This window comes from Colobus angolensis, unplaced genomic scaffold (assembly GCF_000951035.1).
Source record: "Colobus angolensis palliatus isolate OR3802 unplaced genomic scaffold, Cang.pa_1.0 Scaffold714, whole genome shotgun sequence".
NCBI classification, from domain to species: domain Eukaryota; kingdom Metazoa; phylum Chordata; class Mammalia; order Primates; family Cercopithecidae; genus Colobus; species Colobus angolensis.
Window position 1 is genome coordinate 47286 of NW_012120866.1, and position 22299 is coordinate 69584.

Genomic DNA, 22299 nt, shown 5'->3' on the forward strand with positions numbered 1-22299 from the left:
AGTAAGTGGCAGGACCAGGACCACACCTGCAATTTATCTAACTCCACAACCTCTGCTTTTACCCTCAGTGGGTGTGGTGGGATATTTCCATCTTTTCCCCATAGTCGGGGACTGAAGACAGCAGAGATGAGCACCACATGGGTGCTGGGCTCCTGCGGAGCCTCCCCTCCCGGCAGCATTCCTGGTAGGCTTAATGCCCGTCTTTGGTTGTGCCACCTCCCAGAAGGAATCCATTGGGATTTGGCACACAGGATGCTTGGTAAATGCAGGGCTTTGCATCGCACTGACTGTGCCCACCTCAGCACCTTGCTTTGGGCCACGGGCTGATGTCAGTCTGTTCTGCTGGCTGTGTGAAATGCAGTGGAGGCAGTTTTGTCCTTTTTGCTCTTAATGATTTCTTCCTTCAAGAATGATTACATTGAAGCTCAGCCTGGGCCACACGGCTGGTCCGGTGGCTGCTTCCAACTCAATGCTGACCAGCCTGTGCCTCTCTCCACAGATGCCGCTCCTACGAGGACTGCTGTGGCTCCAGGTGCTGTGTGCGGGCCCTCTCCATACAGAGGCTATGGTACTTCTGGTAGGTCACAACTCCTCCTTGCTCCCTCTTTGCTCCCCACCCCGAGAGCTCTGCCTGCCTGTCAGTGTTGTCACAGCCTTGGGTGTGTCACCTTCACTTGGGTGGTGGCCTCAAGGACAGCCTTGGTCAGGAAAATGGGTATGTTTGGGTTGACTTCATAACTGGCAATTGCACACACGGAGTTTGTGGGGAGTCTGTTTTCGTTTCCAAGGATTTGGGGGTGGGAAGAAGAGCTCTGCTCCTGGGAAGGTGGCTGGACAACAGCCTCATCCTTCAGCAGTTCCTTGGCCAGTTTCTGAAATGGAGCCAAGGCTGGTTGTCTTGAAGGATCAGAGAATCGCCCAGCTGAGACTGGCGGGCAATCAAGTTTTCGTTGCCCTGACTCTTCCCCATCCATCTTGTGTTGGCTGACTCTTCACTTTCAAGATAGGCAGCCTGCACCCATGTGCCTCCTCCAGCTCCTCTGGGGCGCATACGGAGCAGTCCGAAGTCTGCTCCTTCAGCAGGACCTGAAGCGATTGCCTGCAGCATCCTGGAAGGGTGGGAACGCATTCCATCGGGGGAACCTCCTGTGGGCGGGAGCCTCAGGATGCCTGCTGGAGTGCCCTAAGCATCTGTTGGACTCGAGATGACAGGTATTGCTTCAGATGCCAGGGTGGCAGAGCACATGTGGGAAAGGATTTATAAACCAAAGCAGCATTTCTTGTACCCACCTGCTCCTCTTCTCCCATGCAGTGGTGATGCCCTTCAGTAGACTTCAAAAAGGGTTAGAGTTTGTTCGCTGCATGACGCAAGCCTTTTTATGATGTTCAGATTTTGACTGTACTGACCTTTTGAGGCTTTAAGATCTTACTGAGCATGTGACAGCAGCCACCTGAATTTTTGTGCGGTTTTGTCTTTCTCCCTTAACACCTGTGCCCAGGGTTTGATTAGGGAAGTCTGTAGGGAGTGGGAATTCCACGTGTTACGTGACCAGGATGTTCTTTAATAGTGATGCCTTCTTTCATCATCACCTCACCACCTCCTTGGCCTCACCTGACCTTACAGCTGCTGGCCAGGCCTCCCTTAGGACCAGCCTGGTAAGCCCCACCTAGGTGTACCCCCACTAACAAGGGAGCTGGTATCAGGTCCCCACACTGCAGAGGTGCCAGTACCTAAAACTCTGTAACAGAAGAATAATTGTTGTAGCCTAAGACTGTCCAAAGGTTGATGGCTCTGTGTGGATCTCCAGATGGAGGGGGCCAGTACCAGAGATGGGAAGGGCCCAGTGTCAGGGGCTAAGGCCCAGCTTCAGGGCAGGCCTTCCCTCCAGATCCTCCTCCCAGGACCTTGGGGTGGAAGAAGGCGAACCGTCTGAAGTGTGAAACCCTGAGCTGTGAACGGGCTTGTGAGGATGTTGGCTTGGTCTAAAGCACCAGACGCATGATGATGAGGGCGTGAGAATGCTTGTAAAGCTTGTCAGTGTTCAGGCATTGTATGATCAAAAAGAAGAGAAATTTGAGAAAGTCTAGCTGAATTGTTAGGGTCTGGCAGCTTCTGTCGGGCTGCCTAGAAGCTGTACCTGCACTGGCAGCCAGGTGCTTCCTAGCTGCTGGCCAGGGTCACCTGTCAGAGGCTGGGCACCTTGGCGAGGCAGCACACGACGACTTGGTGGGCCCCATTTGGAGAAACTCCCACAAGTGCATCGCACATGGTCAGGCTGTTGAAAGGTCTGAGTGCCAGATGCCAGAAGATGGGGCTGAGTCATTAACGTTGAGATTGACACAGGGTTCCAAGCTGGTGATGTAGCCAGGGAGCACCTGGGGGTGTGGGCTTGCAGTGCCTCACCTGAAATACAAAGGGCACCTGGGTTCCACCCCATGAATTTTCTCTCTCAATTAACATCCGGCCTGATAAGCACCAGGCATTGTGCTGGGGTTTTATGGAGAGGGCCTTAGGCAGGCAGACACCTGAAGAAGATGATATCTAAGCAGATAATGAGGTGTGGATACTTTAAAGCCAGAGCGCAGAACTTCTGAAGCTAGAAAAGTTGGAGAAAGCTACAAAGCTTTTGACTGGGTCTTCAGAGAGGGCGTTTGGGGCAGAGGGACAGCACCTTGCAGGGCCAGAGCATAAGGAGAGTGAATGTGTGAAAGGTGATGGGAAGCTTCTGTGGTGAGGATGGGCATTTGGTGGAGAGGAGGAAGGGGCAGGATGGGAGGGAGGGGCTGCTCTGCCGCCTGGGCCCCACGACATTTGAAGGTGTCTCCTGACCATAAAAAAAAAGGTTTCGAAGGAGAATGCCTTCAGAGTTCCTACCAACTCTGAGATCTTGAGGATCTTTTCACCAAGGAGGTCTGGATGGAATCATCAAGAATAGAGAAGGTGGACTGATGGCACCCTTGAGTGGACTCAGGAAGCACAGTGGCCTGAGTGAGAACTGGCCTAGGTGGCACTGCGGGTGAGTCCACAGCAGGGTCCTCTGCGGAGTCCTGAGTGGGTCTGGGCAGGAATTGCACAGTAGCTGCACCAGTCCTTGGGACTGCAGAATTGAGAACTGCTACACTTGGTGCTGGGGGGTCAGGGGAAGGAATCAAAAAACAAATTGAATTAAAGTAACCAGGTAACTTCTAATGTTGAAAAAGGCACAAACTTCCTCTCTTAATCCCTTTGAAAGCTTCCAAAACCTGTTGAGCAACCAAAGAGGACATCTAGGGAACAGCCAGACTGCACCCCCAGCACTGCAAGAACTGCCTTTCTTACTACTGCTCCTCTCCCCGAGCCAACAGCCTGCTGCGTCTTTTTCCTTGTTTTTAGAAACGCTTTCTCCTGCCCCTTTGTTAGTTTCTCTCTTTTAAAATAAGTTCTTGTCCTTGTGCAGTGGTGCACTTTGGGTGTACCCCCAGCACTTTGGGAGACAAAGAGAGGGGGATCACTGAAGCCAGGAATTTAAGATCACTGGGCAACATAGTGAGACCCCATCTCTACCAGAAATTATTTTAAATGAATTTTTTTGTTTTGTTTTGTTTTGTTTGTTTTTTTGAGACAGAGTCTCGCTCTGTCACCCAGGCTGGAGTGCAGTGGCCGGATCTCAGCTCACTGCAAGCTCCGCCTCCCGGGTTCACGCCATTCTCCTGCCTCAGCTTCCTGAGTAGCTGGGACTATAGGCGCCCGCCACCGCGCCCGGCTAATTTTTTTTTTTTTTTTTTGTATTTTTAGTAGAGACGGGGTTTCACTGTGGTCTCGATCTCCTGACCTTGTGATCCGCCCGCCTCGGCCTCCCAAAGTGCTGGGATTACAGGCGTGAGCCACCACGCCCGGCTTAAATAAATTTTTAACATAAACATAAATGAACAGAAAAAGTTATCAGACTATGATTTCTGTAAGGGGTGAGGTGGATCCCGTGTAACTCCATTCCAGCCTCGCTTTATGCTTGTTCTCCATCAGTCTAAGGTGGGAGCTGCAATGTCATTTTCTTTTGTCTAGAAAAACAAAATGTTCCTACTACTGTTGGCAGTGGAACCGACATTTTAGCTTATCTTTTAGACAAGACCAAGATCTCAGGTGCCTTCCGCATTTTTCAATCCAGGGAGCCCGGTCTCTTGAAAGTGGCCAGTGGTGCTGAGAAAGTAAACCCTGTACACATCCAGCCTCTCTGTGCTTTGTATATTTCTACCCAGATACTAACAGCAGGAGTCAGTGCTGAGTGTAAGACTGTCACTGAGTCCACCTGAGGGAAATCAGTTTTAGGAGAGGAAGCCTTTCCCTTTGGGAACTTAGCAAGTTTTCTTGATGCCAAGCACATTAAGCCTTACGTTGCCACACTCCTGAATGGTTTGGGTCTCCTGGCTCCCTATGGATGCTGTCTCCACCCATGATGGGGATTGAGCCTCCAGGCCTCCTGCTCCAAGCGTCTCCGGCGCCAGCACCTGCACTGTGTTCTTTCCACCCAGAATGCCCCTTCCTCCGCTTCAGCTTATCTCATTCTTCAGAGCCCAACCCAGCTGTCACTAAAAGAAATGCGCATTCCCAGTCTTGCTCACCACCACAGATACCCTTGTTCAAACCTCTCAGTGCACTGAATTACACACTTTAAAATGATTAAAACAGTAAATTATATTTATGTATATTTTACCCACACACACACACAAAATTCTTCTTGCATCTCTCGTTTTTCCTTTTTAGCACTTACCAGGTTGTGGATAAATAATTGAATAGGTTGGTATCTGTCTCCTTCCCCTGTAAGCTCAGTGTTGGCAGGGGGCATGGGGGGCCCTCACCTGCCTACTCACTGCCATGATCAGTGTGGTGATAGGGCATAGCAGGCGCCTGAAGATGACTTGCTGAATGAATAATGAATTAGACAGCAGATGACAAGGCCACAGTTTCAGTCTTTCCTGAATCATTCCTGTCTCGTGCCTCTGGCTTTTCTCCCTGCTCAGCCTTCCAAGGTTATCCGGTAAATACTTTTGGACTGGCTGAAGACCTTCCACTTACCATCACATTAATATTCTCAAAGGCTTTATTGTATGCTCTTAAGCTTTTTTTGTATGTGGACTGGTGCCACTGACCGCGACCCACTCTGCTGCATGCCCGTCCTCACAGGGCAGCAGGTGCCCTCATCATGTGGGTGTCTGCATGGTTTCTGGATGGTTCCAGGGGTCCCCTCATAATTTCAGTTCAGAGATGGGCAAGAGTTTGCCAGTTTTGCCAGTTTGCCAGTTTTGTCTATTACTAGTTCTTCTCAAAGTGACTCTCCTCTTTTTCTAGAAACAAAAAGTATAGGGCAAATGAGGAATGGAAGGAAGCCATTCATTGGTTCATTCTGCAGTCATTTACTGAATGCTGATGAAGTGATAGTCAATGAGAATTCACAGATGGGTTGGACAGAGGTGCTACCCTTAAGCGCTCAGCTCTGCTTCTGTTATTGATTGTATTTTATTTCTATTGATTGTATTTCTCTTGATTCTATTTTTATTGATTGTATTTCTGTTCCCATAGTTTCCCTATAATTAAGGTGTGCTCCAGGAAGGGTACTACTGTTTCCTTGTGGGTGTTCATGTGATCATGGAGACACGGTTTGGAAGGATAAATGTGCTCTGCCTTGCTGTTTTGACAGTGAAGAATGGAAAACAGGGAGACAGACAGCAAGGCCAAGGCTGGATCGGCTATGGCGTTCAGACAGGATTCAGACGGCATCTCCTGTTCTAACTAAAATGTTGAGCTGAGGTCCGAGCCGTGGACAGGAAAGTGACTGCATGAGCTTTTTGAAACTGGCTGGCCATTTGAGCTGAGACAGAGCTCACTTACGGTGCTTCTGTGTGGGTGGCCTCACTGGGGGCTGTCCCAGAGGCCGCAGGTCAAGCGTCTACTTGGTGCCTTCCACTAGAGGAATGTCCCTGGGTAAAATGGGCCCAAGAGGACCAAGTCTGAGGTGCGAGCCTCGTGGCTATGCCTCTGCCCTCTGATCCGTGCATTTGGGAGTCATTGGTCCTGGACCCCCGAGAAGTGCGTGAGGCCTTTGAGCTGCAGGGCCGAGTCCTCAAGGCCCCCATCTGCCAGCACCACCCTCACGTCTGTCCTCTCCTCAGGTTCCTCCTGATGATGGGCGTGCTCTTCTGCTGCGGAGCCGGCTTCTTCATCCGGAGGCGCATGTACCCCCCGCCGCTGATTGAGGAGCCAGCCTTCAATGTGTCCTACACCAGGCAGCCCCCAAATCTCGGCCCAGGTCAGCCAGCCCTGTCCTTGTCTCTCCTCCCCGCAGTGTGTGTCCTCTGCCAACATTTATAAAGTGTACTGCTGCAGAATGTGCCAGAAGAGAGAGCTCAGGTGTGTTATTCATTTTTTTAGTTCTGATGACCAGCTCCATTGTGCATTTGTGCAGATAACAAACATAAGGTATATCGCACATATAGCTTATGTGCCTCATAAGGCACACCTCACACATCACATCACGTGCATATGTGGCACACTGATAACTGTAAGAATATGAGGCGACAGGTGTGCCTCATATTCTTACAGTTATCAGTGTGCCACATATGCACGTGATGTGATGCAGTTTGTATAAGCATTTTGTTTGCTCTCTGCCTTTTTCCTTAAACATTATTTCACATATAAATTTCTGTGTAGGAGCGGTAATACCCCTGCCATTCTTAATGCTTGTGGACTAGATATTATGTTACTAAACGGTAATTTGCTTATTTTATTATTGCTGATGATTTGTTTTGTTTTCTCATGTTTTGCCTTTTATTCATGCATTCAACAAGTATTCATTGTGCGGTTACTAGTATTCCAGATACTTACAAAGACTGTAGCAATAGATGTTTTTGTACAGATCACATTTAGTCTGTTTAGTGTATATCACCCAAAGTGACATCCCAGGGTCAAAATGAATTAGCTGTTTCTTAATTCTTGTAAAACATTGCCTTAGCCATCTAAAACTCCTACATACTGTGGTGGGTGGTGTGGACTCCCTCAGGACACAGGCCAGGGAGCTCTCTGATGACAGCAGGGAGCCAAGGGTCCTGGAGGGCTGGGCTGGCTCCGCGCATCAGAGCACTGGTCTTCTGGCCACGTGTAGATTGAGGGTGGACAGGGGGGCGTTGCTGGTGTCTGTGCCGCCCTGTTCCCAGCCACAGTTTCCACCTGGGAGCCTGGGGATGGGACTCTCTATTGATTGCACACTGTGGATAGGTGGTCAGTTCTGGGAGCAGTGGTTGCCTTCGCTTTTACAAAGTTTCAGTTAAGAAAAATAAGTCCTAGAGATCTGTTGTACAGTGTAGGACCTACAGTTAATACAACTATAATGTATAATTAAAATTTTGCTAAGAGGGTAGGTCTTATGCTAAATGTTTTTATCACACAAAAATAACAACAGGAAGAGCAGAGAAAGCTTTTGTAGGTGATAGAGATGTTTATGGAATAGAGTGCGACGATGGTTTTCTGGATGTGCCCCTGTCTTAAAAGTCATCAGGTTGTAGTCTTAAACATGCACAACGTTTTGTCTGTCAATCAGACATCAATAAAGTGGTTTTTAAATGGGAGAGAAGTAGAGGGATTGAATGTAAAAGGAGAAAATTATCTTCTCTCTTCTATTTTCCTGAGAGAACAGGCTGTTATCAAGATGCAAAGTCATTTGTGTATTTGTTCTTTTACAGCTTTCTTCCACCAGATACTCCACAGGGTTTTCCTTTCAGAAAGAATTTTCTTTATTTTAAAAAATGTTGCTCAGAAAAATAGAAAATGTATTTTCCACAGCAGTTCACTGGGAGCTGTGCCTTAAACTTTTAGCCAGGTTAGTACCATTTTGAATCCATAAGTGGATTTTAGTCTTTGATATTTGGAAATATTTAAATCGTTTCAGATTTGTGCTGTTTCAGAGGGAAAAGGGCAAATTTCTGTTAAAATGAGAGATGCAAGCCGTCACTCACTGGGTCTCATCTGGATCAGTCAGAGAGGTTTTACTTCAGGGAGGAGCAGCCCCTGCCCTACTTGGCATGGGAGGCCCCATAGACCCCAATGCAGAAGGCTACATGTCCCTGGTCTGTGGTCCTCAGAGTCTACCGCTCATGTGAACTGGGGCTCTTGTGAGTAGGTGAGGTGCTGAGACTGTGCCTGCAGCTGCATAATTCTTTTGAACCCTGGCATGCCAGGGTTTTGAGAGGAGAATGTATCCCTATATGCACTCCTTTCTGGCCCCATCCCTCTGTTCTGCAGAACCCTGCACCCCATCTACCTCCACCCCATCTGTCTGGGAGAATCTCCAACAACCAGGCCATTAGATCTGCCACATCCCTTTTCTCACCCTGGTGCAGTGCCTGCTGGCCACTGGTCTCCGCTAGCTCCTCTGTCTTCCGCTTGGCTACCAGAAGGGTCTTAAAAAACAAAAGACAGAAGCACATTGGCCGTGCCGTTTTCCTGTGGCAGGGTCTCTGCCGGCTCACCTGGCTCACGGTGTTAAGTCCAGAGTCCCTAGCTGAGGACCGAGGACGCGTCCACAGCTTCCTCAGACCCATCCCCACTACTCTGTGTCCAGTTTGAGTGACCTCCTCTCTCGTCCTACATCGCACTGAGGCCTGCACACACCCTCCATCTGCCTGGAAAACGCCTTCCTCCAAGGTGCCGCTCTGTGTTGCGCCCATAGTGAAGTTGTCTCTGGCTGCTTCACATCCTCCACTTTCTCCCTGGGTGCCCTGCCAGGGGCTTTACCAGCTTTAATCCTCCATGTTTACACTGGGCTCCCCACGGGGCTGTGTACAGGACTCATGGTCTCAGGCACCAAGTAGATGCCCTCATCCTCAGGCTGGGTGAACTGCAGGAGCTCCCAGGTTTGCAGCCTGGTAAACCAGGGTTGCAATGCATCACAACCACAGTCACAGCCTGGAGCACAGACCTGCCTGAATTGCTGTCTTGGTCCATATTTACTGCACGCCTGCTGAGGCGCCTGCAGGAGCTCAGGACACTGCACAGCCTGGACGCCCACCCTCAGTCACCGCTGCATGCATAGCTCCAGCACCTGTGCGAGCTTTGGCACAAACAGCTCTGTAGTGAGTGACATGAGTGCAAGGGAGAGAAAGTCGAGAATGCTAGGAAACCGTGTAAGTAGGAGACTCCATCTGGTGCACAACTCCAGGAAGGCTTCCCACAGAAGAGCCATTTGGATTAAGAATAATTAAGCACCCAGCTCTCTAGAGTGAGCGGCTGCTGGTCCCAGCACATCTTCTCTGACCAAAATTTAGACTTGGTTTGCCATCCCTTTTTCATTTTATACTTCTTGCAGGCCTGCAGTGGTGTGGCTGATCCCAGGATATCCAGACTGTTGTATGAAAGTAGGCTCCCAGGGCTCCCGGGAGTGTACAGTTTCCATCATTTCCCTGCCAGGTCAAGGGCTGGATCATTTGTTAACAGTGCTGAGCTTGGGAAGAATTCAGTTGTTTCCTAGACAGAGTAATAGTGAACACACGAATGGAGTCAGCAAAGTCCTGCCTGCTGTTGGTCTGGACACCCACCTCCCCTGAGGGTGGCTTCACCCTGCTGCAGCCGTCTGCTCAGATCCCATACTATCTGTGGCGTGGGCCCTGGGAGCATGGGGACTGAGGAGGGCCACACAGAGGTTGGCAGTCCAGGGAGAGAGAGGAGCCGAGGGATCCCAATGTCCCATGTGGTCCACAGGGTAAATGTCATGCCCGAGGCTGCCCGGGCAGTGCCAAGGTATGCAGGCATCTGCACAAAGCAGGGTGGGTGTTAGTGAATTTTCAGCAGAGCCTGGGATGCCTGTTAATGAAGATGAAAAAGCAGAGGGATTTAGAGGACCCAGACTCATCCACTGTGTTAGGGGAGGGCAGTGGCTCATACTCTGGGGTGCGGGGGTGCTCACGTGGCACTCCTGCTGGGACAAGCATCACTGATGAGCATGGGAAAGCAGAGAATCTGTGCATTGCAGAGGCTTCTGGTCGGGGAGGGGAGGAAATTGGCAGCATCGTGGTCCTGGGGGTTGGTGTGGGTTGGGGCAGGACTCTGAACGTGGTGGAAAGGGGCTGGCAAAGTCAGCATGAGGCTGAGGTTCAGAGGTGGGGCTCCAAGGCCAGCCTAGGAACCAGGACCCAAAGGCTGCAGCTGCTGGCCACAGGGCTCAGGGCCTGGCTGGATTGTGCAGAGGCTGAAAAGTGGGAGGAGTGTGGAGTAGCTGTGGTTTGAGAAAGAGGCCCTGGTCAGGGAGTTAAGAGGCCTGAGGTCTGTGAGACCCAGTGAAGGCCACGGTCCCTTCTAAACTTACTCAGCACCTTAACTGCAAAATGAAACGGTTTGCAGAAAAGCACTCCTCATTCTATGTAATCTGTGCATATAGTTTCAGCCAAGATGCAGCAGCAGCAGAAAGTCAGAGCTCCTTAAATGCCCAACCCCAAATCCTTCCCCATCAGGATGCTGGCAGGGTCCCACCAATATGTTCTCCTGGGTAGAGAGGAAAAATAGTCTTCATTCGTTTATTCACTTCATTTGTTCATTCACTCTGAAAACATGACCTAATTAGCTCCAGCCACTGTGTTCACACAGGTGGAGGGTGTGGGTGAGAATCCTCCCTGCTCTTTAGGAACTGTAGGGTGGAGAAAATGTAAAAGCCTAGGCTGAGACAGCACTGTAGGCCTGGGGGAAGGAGGGGCTGACTGGCAGGAGGTGGCCTCACCTGAGAGTGGTGCCCCTGTGATTGAATGTGGCAAGTGGGTAGTTAAGGGAGCTCCAAAGGAAATGATGATTGAATTATGGTCCATCTTCTTTGTGGAATATTATGTGGCCACTAAAGGTCATAGTCAAGATGACAATTTGCTGGTATGGCAAGACCATCAAGGTGCAGTTAGGGAAGAGAGCATTGGATAATGTTTTTTGTGAAATGGTCATGAGGCTAGCCAGGCCCAGTGACAAACACCTGTAGGCCCAGCCACTCAGGATGCTGAGGTGAGAGGATGGGCTGAGGCCAAGAGCTCAAGACTATAGTGATTATGTCTGTGAATAGCCACCGTCCTCCAGCCTGGGCAACATAGCTTGACCCTGCCTCTAAAAAATGGTCCTGAGTTCCACTAGAGAATCCCGCAGATGCACAGAGAGAGATTGCAGAGGACAGTCAATAATGAAATCTGTGGTGTTAATGTGATTTAAGTTTTGTTTAAAAATGATTTCCTTAATGTGACTGAAGTAGATGGAGTTTTCCCGACAGATAGTTTTCTTCCTTTCCAGCAGCCATTTGTGGTGAGTTCATTTATGGGTTTCTGACTATTCGTTCTCATGTCTCAATCCTGTAATAAGTCTGTCAGCCTGCAGTGACTAAATGACACCAACTGAGAGAAAATGGAAATAGTAGGGAGGGTGTTTTGACAGTTTAATTACTCTCAAGTCATAGCCCAAGCACAAATAGGGCTGCGTCGGTTGTGAGGACATCTGGCTTCAGAACTGGTGGAATGCGTGTCATTCTTTCCCAGTGCGACGGTGCTTCTGAGGGTGCTTCTGAGGTGCGGGGATGATGATGGGACAGCCCTGCAGGCCACCTCTCCCTGTTCTTCAGACCCTGGGGCTCCGACATTTTCATTCTGGGTTTTTTCCTGAAGAAACAGGAGGGCAGAGGGACCCAGGGTGTGTGGCCCTGGGGGTTTTGTAAGGGTCTGTTGCATTGTGGGGTCTCACACTCATTGCCTGCCCTGTGCTGCCCTGGGCGGCAGCCTTCAGGATACAGATTTTTGAGTTTATGGTTTTGCTGAAAGAAATCAACTGGAAATACTTTTTTGTTTACAAATCACAAATGCCAGTCTGTTCATACATTCTCATAGCTACCAGAATATTCCTTACCCATTCATCCCTGATAGCAGAAGGAAACTGGGTGATCAGGGTCACGGTGAGGGGGTGTGGGTGTGGGAACTGTCTTACTTGGTGAGGGCCTCCCAATATGGCGGACCTCCTCACCAGCGGGAATGTTTCCACAAAGTCCTCCAGCTCTGTCCATCTGACATTCCATCTCTGTCTCCGTTATTCTTACTCAGCACTTCTCTTTCCAGCCCCCGTGCTGCCCCTCCCCTCCCTGTGACCTCTGCCTTGCTGTTACGGTTTGCACAGCCCAGTTTGTGTAAAGTGGATACATCTAGAATGTTCTGCCATACAAAAGTGGCAGCTGTTTTTTTTTTCCATGTGAAAGCATTTAATGTCCTTAGCCACTATAAATAATGGCAGATAACGCACTTTGCACAGACTGTATTTCAAAAAGAATTTTTTACAGCCTGCCCTGTTGGTAGGCAATTTCTGTTGTTACATTACTCAAAACAAAGTTTGCACATCTGTGATCTTTGATCAGTGGGAACAGAAACTTAGAACAGATTTAAGTCCCCTGCCCGCTGTCCTCTGCTTCGCCAGTGATGGAGCTGAGATGGAGCCCGAGCTCCTGGCCCGTCCTCGTCCACTCATGGGTGCCTGCATCTGGAGGGGTGCACTGCATGCACCAAGGGTCTCCCTCATGTTTGCTCACATGGGCCTCTGCATCTGACAGGCCCCCCCAGCCTTGCTGGCTGCGTTCCTCTGGGAAGCAGAGCCTCCTTCAGATCCCTCAGCTCCCAAGTCTGCCATTGCACTTTTCTCCCTAAATGTATTAATATTTGAAATGGCTGCTTCCGGCCCTTCCGAGGGGCGGATGAGGGAAAATGTGGGCCAAGCAAGACCGGAGGCTCCTTGTTGCGATGAGGCCTGCAGCCCCACGTGAAGTCCCTTTGCCTACACGTCCAACCTGCCGTCTGTCACTCAGTGCTCTGTGAGCATACTGTGTGCGTGTCCCGTGTGCGGGCACCCTGTGTGGGGGCATGGTGCAGCCACAGGACAGCCGGGGTGATGAGGCAGCTGTCCCTGGGATGAGGACAAGATGACAGTGACTTCTGACCTCCTCTCATAGAAAAGCGTGGATGCTGCACCACCCAAAGTGAAAGGCTGAAGTTGGAAGTCCCTTTTATCATACACGTTCAAATTGCCTGTGGAAATTCAGCAAAAATATGCATTTCCATTCTATCTGCCTTTTACCCTCTCAACCTTAAATCTACTTTTAGTTCTCTAAAGACTTCTAATGACTTGGGAAAATACTTTTAAAGGATGTGAAGTGGTGTTTTTCTGTCTGCTGTTTGTTGAGTATCAGTATTTTAAGCCTTGGTTCCCTGTGGAGGAGAAGTTGGCGGGTGGGGAGGTGGGCTGGCTGCTTAGATGAGGCCTGCGCACGTGATGATGATGACTGAAAACAAAGCGAGGCGCTTAACTGGGCATGTGGCCACGGGGATTTGTTATTAATTACCTTTGATCTAACTTAGGCAAAAGGGAGAACAAAATTATAGGGTCACAGAATCCCGGGTCTAGTCGTAAATAAACAAACAAAAAGAAACCCTGCACAGTTTTAAAATGTTTCCACTAATTATGCTTCTGGGAGCAGTGCTGGTTTTCTTGTGCTGAGACTGCCTCGCGTGCTGTGGGCTGACGTGGGCTTGTGCTGTTGACAGCGGGAGAAGGTGCATACTGGATTCATGTCCCGGGGCTGCCCTCACAAAGTGCTACACAGACTGATGGCTTAAAACAGCAGGAATGTGTCTTCCCCCAGTTCTAGAGGCCAGAAGTCGGCATATCAGTGGGGTAGGTTGCTTCCGGAGACCCTGAGGGAGAATGAACGCATACTTGTTTACAGTATTCTAAACATCTTTTACAGTAACCGTTGTCTTTGTAGTTATTTCTCTCTCTTCATTCTGTTTCTGGGGTGCCTTTTCTCCTTTTTCTTAATTAGTTTTGCTACGTGTTCATTGTATTATTTCAGGGAAAAAATGTCAAAAGAATCTCAAGGCTGGATGGAATTTTCAAGGGCACCCATCCCAAGCTCACTCCGTGCCAATAATCTCCTTACTTCACACCCGGCTGGCTGGCACAGAGACCATTCCACTGAGGACATGGTGCTGTCCTCAGCAGCTCCAGCCTGCACTTCTACCCACCTCCAGCACCTGTGCTTCTCCAGGTTCAGTGAAGAAAGACTGGTGAGGGGTTGGAAGGAGGCTCACGAGGCTGAATCTCCACAAAGTCATGTCTGATGTGTTTGACAGCTCCTGGGATGTCTCTACAGTAGCTCCTCTTGAAATCTAAAGCAGCATATCCACATTCTAAACCACTGTCAAAGATAGTAGCGAAAGTTAAAAAGTAGGGGGGAGGGCAGGGAAACAGACTAGATAAGAAACAGCAAGGAAACAGAAACAAAACATGACAGAGGAAGATCATCCACAGTCTGTATGGCAGTGAAGAGGAATGTGTTAACACTCCTCTGTAAGAAGAAAAAGATGGCCGGGCGCAGTGGCTCACGCCTGTAATCCCAGCACTTTGGGGAGGCTGAGGCAGGGGGATTACCTGAGGTCAGGAGTTTGAGACCAGCCTGACCAATATGATGAAACCCCATCTCTACTAAAAATACAAAAATTAGCCGAGCAAGATGGCATGCACCTGTAATCCCAGCTACTCAGGAGGCTGAGACAGGAGAATTGCTTGAACCCAGGAGGCGGAGGTTGCAGTGATCTGATTGCGCCATTGCACTCCAACCTAGGCAACAAGAGCGAAATTCCATCTCAAAAAAAAGAAAAAAAGAAAAAAGGACATGTTGTGTTAAAATGATTCAAGTATGTTCTGCTTTAACGAGAGAGGCTAAAGAGCATGCATGACATGGGAAACTAACAGGACTTCACCAGGAGGGATTAGCAAAGAAGGGGCGAGATCAAAGGTGACTTGAGAGCCACACAGGAGAACTTCTGGAGAGAATCATAAACCTAAGCAAAGGAACCTGAGAGAGAGCTATAAAAGGCACTGTCCTACTTGGCCAGGGTGGGGCATTGGGGTGGTGAGGACAGAGCACGTATGGAGTCCTTCCTGGGCCCAGAGCTCATGGAACTTACTGAAGGGTTGAGTGAAGGGAGGGACCTATCCTTCATGACTCAGATTCCCCCTCTGTAAGGAAGGATGGTAATCATAACATGTTATTGATGTTTATCAAGTGCCTTGCACATGCTACTCAAATTACAGCCTGAAGACATGCATGCTCCCTGGAGCCTGTTAGAAATGCAGGCTCTCCCTCACCCCAGCCCCACTCAGAGCCACTGAGTCAAGGTCTGTATTTCAGCAAGGTCCTCAGGTGATGCAGGATGCCCCCTGCACTGAGAAGTGCTACAGGTTTGATGAAGACACAAACATTGAAGGATGAACTGTGCTGGCCACAGTCCTGTAAGTTCAACATTAAGAATAGTGTGAGCACTTGTGAACTCTGCAAGGCCGGAGTGAAAGTTAGTGTTCATCTCTTGGAATAACATGACTGCTGTTGCTCTAATTTTTGGCAGATGCTCGAGGTTCTGCTCTGTGGGATGCACTGGAATTCTCTTTATTAACACAGTTATTTTTGCTTTTGTTTTAAAAAAAAAAAAAGCAGCAACAAGCAAAACTATTGTCTTCACTCAACTTCTGGTTTATACAGCTAGGAAAGAGAAAGTGAAAACTTTTAGTGTGGGGGTTTCATTTTCTACTTAATCTTGCTCACCAAATTTGTGCCTTTTCTTGTGGGACATCAGGGCCCTGATGTCCTAAAGCAATGTTAACATGCATCCCAGCTGTGTTTCAAGTGTGTGGTCTCTGTAAACCCTAACAGGTCGGCCTGAAGGCTGGGTACCTAATACCCACGTCTTTTAACTCCCTTCCTCCTCTCTTCCCCAGAAGGCAGTAGCAGGAGGTTCTGTATGTATGTACCTCAAGAGGAAATGTACAGTGTATACAGTGGAAGAAGAAATACACAGTCTGCAGTCCAGTTCCCTTCTTCCCACTTACCAGTTTTTTGTGTGTATTTGCTAAATATTCCATAGATTTAGTAATATATGCCTATGAAAAGGAAGTCCTTTTAATATGGATAAAAATCATCTTTTATAAAAGGGGAAGATTTAATAGTCATATCTTAAATTAATTTTCAAAGTATATAAAACAAAAATGTAAAAATAAGAGGACAGAGTGATGGAAACTGTAGGAGTGTCAATGCATTGCTATTCAACTGATCAAAATGTAAAAATAAATGGAACATTTGAAAGAAGCTCTTAGATTTCACACTACAAAGGTGTCTGAATATGTTTATAGAAATAGAAGCTGCATACCTCCGGATACTAGGGGCTTCGTTTTAAACTTCGTGCCTCTCTGGCGATTTTGGGAAAGTTGCTCAGTTCTCTGAACCTCAAGCCCCTGAAGCTGGGATCCTAAGAGTACTTCCTTCATGTCCCCTGCTGAGCGCAGGCCAGAGAGTCAGCACTCAGTGAGGGGCAGCAGTTACTACTCCCAGTAGGATACCTGAAGTTTGTAGATGTTGGTAAATGAACAAATGCGTGCTCTGCACCCACTTGGAAATGAAAGACTACTCCCATAAATTATGTATTGAGTCAAAAAGGTGGGAGTGGAGGACCCTGCAGGGCTGATTCTTTCCTCCACCCTCTTTCCAGGCTCTACCTCTGTTCTTCCAGGGCTCCGGCCAGGAGCCTTGGGGCCAGTTGGCCTTTTCTCTCAACACCACCCTGGCTGCCACCACCCTTTGTTGAGAGCCTCCCTGCTGGTTCTCTTGCTGCCCCTTGCTTCCAGCAAGGCAGCCAGTGTCACAACAGGAGCCAGGGCTTGTGCTCCCAGCACTCCCATGGACCCACTGTGCCCACAGAAGCACTTTGAGAGGCCAAGGAGGCCCTCTCTTCTCTCAGCACCCCTCCTGGCTGCCCAGTGGGCTCTGACATCTTCTGCGGCCCTTCCTGGCTCACTCCGCTCCTGCCACTCACTGGCCTGTGGCTTGTCCTGAGACCCTCCAGACAGCCATTCTACCATCAGGAAGGAGAAACAAAACTATTACTATTTGTAAACAGTTTAAATCAGTACTTACCTAAAAATCCTGGAGAATGAGCTCAGAAATATTTTTAAGGGTTGAGACAGTTTAGCAAAATGAACAGATACAACCTCAAACCAAACCAAACTAGAAAGCTCGGAGGACACAGAAATGTCAGTACTGAGCTGGCAACATGTCTGTTGTTTGTGAAAATGTTCTCTGGAAGAGGTAGTTCAAGGCTTTTGGCTACAAGTAACACATACCCCAATTCAGCCAGCTTCAAAAATAAGAAAGAATTATCTGTTATGAAAGTCACATAGAGGAAGGGGCCGTGGTTTAACTGCATGGCTCAGCAACATCCTGGGGCCAGGCTCCTTCCATGGGCCCCTGCTGCGCCCCTCAGCTCCTCCCCCTCCAGCTCCTCCCACTCCACCTCCTCCCCCTCCAGCTCTCCTTCCTGGCAGAGAGGTCCGCCTGGGTCCTCACAGATGCAACAGTGTACACTGGAAGGAGAGTCCCTTGGGCACATTGTGTAATTTATTTGGGTTTCTGCTTTTGAATCTATAAAATGGAAATTGTGTGTATCTCATAGCATTCCTCTGTGGCTAGAATGACAGGCTGTATGTGAGATACTTGGATCTGTGGGGGAAGTGCACTTAGCATGTCACAGGACCCTGAGGTCCTAGTTCTCTTCCATGCTTCCTGCACTGAGAGGTGCTTGGTCAGAGGCAGGCAATCTGAATGCTCTCCCCAGCATCCAGTCAGTTCTCATTTGTCTTGGTCTTTCATTTTCCCTCACGCATTTTTTTTTTCTTTCCCTTTCAGTTTGCAAACCATTCTCCTTGGGAGAGAATACCATTTAAGGTAGTTTATTCTGCTAGTTGTTTTATTTCTTAATCTTCTTTATTCTCTGTGCACATGCAAAGCCCCTTTTTTTGGCTAGAATCATTGCTTCAAGCTGCAGCTCCCTTGGGCTTTGTTTTCCTGACTTCATTCTGTAGTTGTTACTGGTAATAACCTCATTTTGTAATTTTGCTCTTTAGTCACAGGGCTTCCTTCGGAACACTCACATTTTTGTTCTCACCATGCTTATTTGTGATTGTGGAGTTGAGGTTTTGACTTTAAGGTGCTTTTGATTCCAGAGCCATGTGCCATAGAATCATCTGTGTGTTTGTGGGAACGTCTTTGCCGTGATCTCTCTGAAGTCTGTGGGCACATTCCAGGCCCTGCTGGCGATCTGTCCGCGGGCTTCATGCAGGGGATGAAGTGTCCTTGCTTTCTCTTTCCTAAATAAGTCTCTGCCTCTGTGAGAACTGGGTCCACCTTATCTTGGTTGCTTTTCTCTGTGAGAGCCTGAATGGTAAGCATGGCCAGCATCCTGCGAGGACGCTGTGCCCCATGTGCCCTGGGTTGGGAGGGGCTGACTAAAATGATGCCAAATGAGCAGAAGCTGAGCAGCTGTCTGGGTCAGCGCGGCCTCTGTGTGCTGCTTTCCCGGCTGCACTGCCTCCACCTGGCCAGGGTCCCTCAGCTGCTCACATGAGGCTCCGGCCTCCGGCCCCGCTGCCCTTTAACCTCAACTGCAGCCCCCCCAGTGTGGTCACCAGTTTTTTCACCTAAGGGTTCATGTTCTTGACAAGTACACAGTTTATTCACCTCCTATCCATTCTCTTTTATATTCCAAATACCTCTCCATCTCCGTGTTCAAATATTTCAATCCCATCCCACCAATTCCTGGCAGGATCCATCACTGTGGCTATGAACACAAATATACCCACTGGATTGGATGCAGGTGCTGGCGTTTCTGGTTCTGCAGGGTGAGTGGCCACATTGCAAACATAGCCTGGCCGCCTCTCTGCTACAAAGACCACACTCCCGCCCCTCCCTCACCTGCAGCAGGGGGTTGGGCTCCTCCCCTCAACAGGAGCCACGGGCTTGGCACAGGCTTGCTGAGTGGGGCAGCCAGTCACTCCTGCCATGTCGGAAACAGGTGTGTCCCAGGACACCCACGCACAGCCAGCACAGTCTGGCAGCGCCAAGACCCAGATCCACGTCGTCGCTCGTCCCATCAGTCACTCCTCCCATGTATTTATGGAATGTCTGCCACGTGCAAGGTGCCATTCTGGGCTCTCAGGGCACCAGGATGGGTGATGCTCTGTCCTCGTGTTCAGAAGGCTCAGGAAATCATACCATACTGGGCAATTGCTTCATACTCACGGGCGTGCCTTGTTCTGGGTGCCAGAGGACAGGGGTGCCTGCTCAGCTGGGAAGGCAGTGACAGGCAGCAAGGGGGGGCTGCCTGGTGATTCTGAGCTGAGACTAACAGATACGTGGGAATTAGCCAGACCAGAGGCTGGGAGGAGCCTGGCATGAAGTGGTCACAGGCATTCCAGGAGACGTGGTCTGTGTGATGAAAGCCCGGGATATGTTATCTAGTGAGGGCCCAGGGAGGGCAGACTGGATCCAGGCAGTGTGATTACTGCTGGAGAAGGAGAATAGGGCAGGCGGTGAGACACAAGGCTCTGAAGTGGGCAGGAGCCCCTCATAGCAGGCCCTGTCCCTCTGGAGAGCTCACCCTCCCATGAGTGATGGGTGGCGAGGAGTGTAGGGCCAAGCCTGCCACAGCTTGGGTGGCAGGAACGAGCTCTGCCCCTGCTGCCCTGTGTTGAGGCCCCTGCCCATGGCTGGAGGGGCAGCTGGGCCAGAGGGGACAGAGCAGGGAAGCCAGGGCGTGGCTGGAGAGGAGAGGTGAGACCAGAGACCCATGTGCCCTGGGTTGGAAGGGGCTGACTAAAATGATGCGGGGATCCTGGTGGAACTGGAGCGCTGTCAGGAGTCAGGCCCCCGGGCCCCTGGCCTCTGTCCCTCCTGGGCCACACGCTGTGTCAGCCGCCTCTCCCTCTCCCTACATTTCTACCCTTCCCTCTGCGGCCTGCTGGACTTTCCTGCATCCCCAGGGAAGATTGGCCCAGCCCCCCTGACACGCTACTGGCCAGTCAGCTGGGCTGGAGAGGTGGCAGGTCCTGCTAAGAATACAGGCTGCCTGGCCAGCCCCCTGGCACCCGCGGGGCTGGGCCAGCTCACTGAGAAGGGATGGTTGTCAGTTAACATCACAGCTTATCCTCCCAGTCTTTGCTGAGCCTAGAGCTCCCTTTCAAACCATGCCAAGACTCCCAGTGAGGAAGAGATGATGGCATTCAGAGTAAAATGACTCCAGCATTGTCTGGAGACAGATGACATGCCGAGGGTACTAGTGCAGCCCGGCTGGGAGGCTGGCTGTGGCGGCCCTTAATTCTTAGACAGCGCTCCACACAGGCCCGTGATGCCCCAGTCTCCTGTGGCTCTCCCATCCCACCCTTGCCTGAACTTCTTTCTCCACTTCACCATCCTGTTTCGAGAGACGCCTGTCATTGTAGGAAGAGTCTGACTGTCTTGCTCACTACTGGGTTCAAGTCCTGGTGCTGCTGTAGCAGTAATGTGGCCTTGGTGAGGCACTCACTCTTGCAGAGCCTCTGTTCTCCCACCCAATCCCCAACCTGTGCCATTCCCCACCGTGCGCACACGGCACAGGCTGGCCTGATGGACACTGGCGACATGAGGGGCAGCCATGGTTTTACTCACCTCTTCTTACCCTTTCTACCCCATCTTCTGGAGAAAGTCTTCCTGCAACCCCAGCCTCTTCCTAGAATGTTTTGTGTATTTTCTTTAACCAAACCATCAACCACAAACCAGAACTGAAGGGCTCCTCCCAGGGCACACCCCGTGTAGGGAAGGGAGGTGTGGTGGAGTTTCCTTGCTCCTGGCTGACACCTCTATGCAGATTGTCCCCACCACATCAAATCCTGCACCAGTGGGCCTGTCGCTCCTTGTCACTCTTTTGGCTCCCATCTGTGACCATCACACATTGCTCCCTTTGTCCTTGAGGCTTTTGGAATCTCCCTGGTTAGTTCTCCTGTTGCCCTTTCCCACATCCCTGTCAGCAAATGAATCACCTGGACCCGCTTCCCCTGGTAGTGGAGGCTGCCGGCTACGTTCACCCACCCCTCTGCCAAACCCGTGGTGGCCAAGTCCCTTGCTGTGCTTTTCAGGGCAGCACCGCACATGGCTCTGTCCACTCGGCCCACTGTCTCGGGTGCCTTCCTGTGTACCAGCTCCCAGCTAGTGGGCTCCAAGTCCTTCACCAGAGGCCCCTGCCTTCGCCGAGCTGTGTTCTCCCCAAAAGTCCTCTCTGTCCTGTGTATGTCTCCCCACCCCTGCCCATATGTGCAAGTGTTTCCATCCTTACAAAGGCACCTTCCCTTGCCCTGTGTGACTTCCAGCTGCCACCTGTCCCCTCCTACAGTCTTCACCCCCGCCCTGGACTGTTTTCTCCTACTGCGGCAGGGACCTGTGTCTACCATGGTGTGAAACTGCAGAGAAAGAACACGGTAACCCCAGGGCCACAGCCACTGGAAATGTGCCGTGCTTATTTTGATCTCTCTTCAGCTGGGGAGAGGACATCACTTTTTCCTGAAAATTCTCCCACCCCTTGCTGCCCTGGCTCCTGGTGAGCCACCTCCTGCCACGTCTTCCCATTGCCTACACGTCCTTCTCATCAGCCTTAGATGCTTCATGCTCCTCTCCTGGACTCAGTGCTGCTCCTTCCTGCAGCCTTCTCCTGGGCATGCCCACGTTTCCATCACCACCTTCCCACAGGAGGCTCCAGAGCTGCTTCCGCCCTCTCCAGCCCAGCACAGACTTTTTCATCTGCCCCGCCCTTGTCCTGGTGCTGCTGTAGCAGTAGTGTGACGTTGGTAAGGCACTCACTCTTGCAGAGCCCCTGTACTCCGGTATTGCCCTGCCTGTTGGGGGGGGGCCTTTATTGAGACCAGAACCTAGGGCCTTTTCTTCTCAGCCCTTGTCTCCCTCCCCATGCGCTCCCCATCGAGTCAATCCCAGGCCAGTCATTGCTGACAGCCTCAGCGCCTCATTCTCTCCTCTCCATTTTTTCTCTAATATTCAGAAGCCTTCATCATGTCTTGCCTAGACTATTGCAATGCCCTCTTTTTAAAAATCCTCGGCTTTTTAATTGTATAACATATAGCAGGATCCAATCCAAATAAAACATAATCTCTGCCCTTGGGAAACTCATGGTAATGGCTGTAGATAGAACACACGCAAGGCGGTGGGCGAGATGCATCAGAGCAGCGCAGGTGGCATCTGTGGGACCACACAGCATCTCGCTCAGGTGGTGTCTGTGGGACGGCACAGGTTCAGGGCAAGGTGGCGGCTCACACAGGTGGTGTCTGTGCCGAGTGCCCTCCTGGCAGGAGAGAGTGCTCGGTGAGACACAGTGCAGGCCTGGCCTGTGCTGCTGTTC

The 22299-nt window shown here is 50.3% G+C and overlaps 1 protein-coding gene across 1 annotated transcript in view; it reads left to right on the forward strand.

The window, feature by feature from the left end:
* The window catches only part of VOPP1 (vesicular, overexpressed in cancer, prosurvival protein 1), a 71125-nt gene that overhangs the window by 46706 nt on the left and 2120 nt on the right, over positions 1–22299 (forward strand). The window contains exons 3-4 of the mRNA XM_011927441.1: positions 500–577; positions 6148–6284. Of these exons, the coding sequence (XP_011782831.1) occupies positions 500–577; positions 6148–6284 (215 nt within the window). The remainder of the gene's footprint in view (positions 1–499; positions 578–6147; positions 6285–22299) is intronic.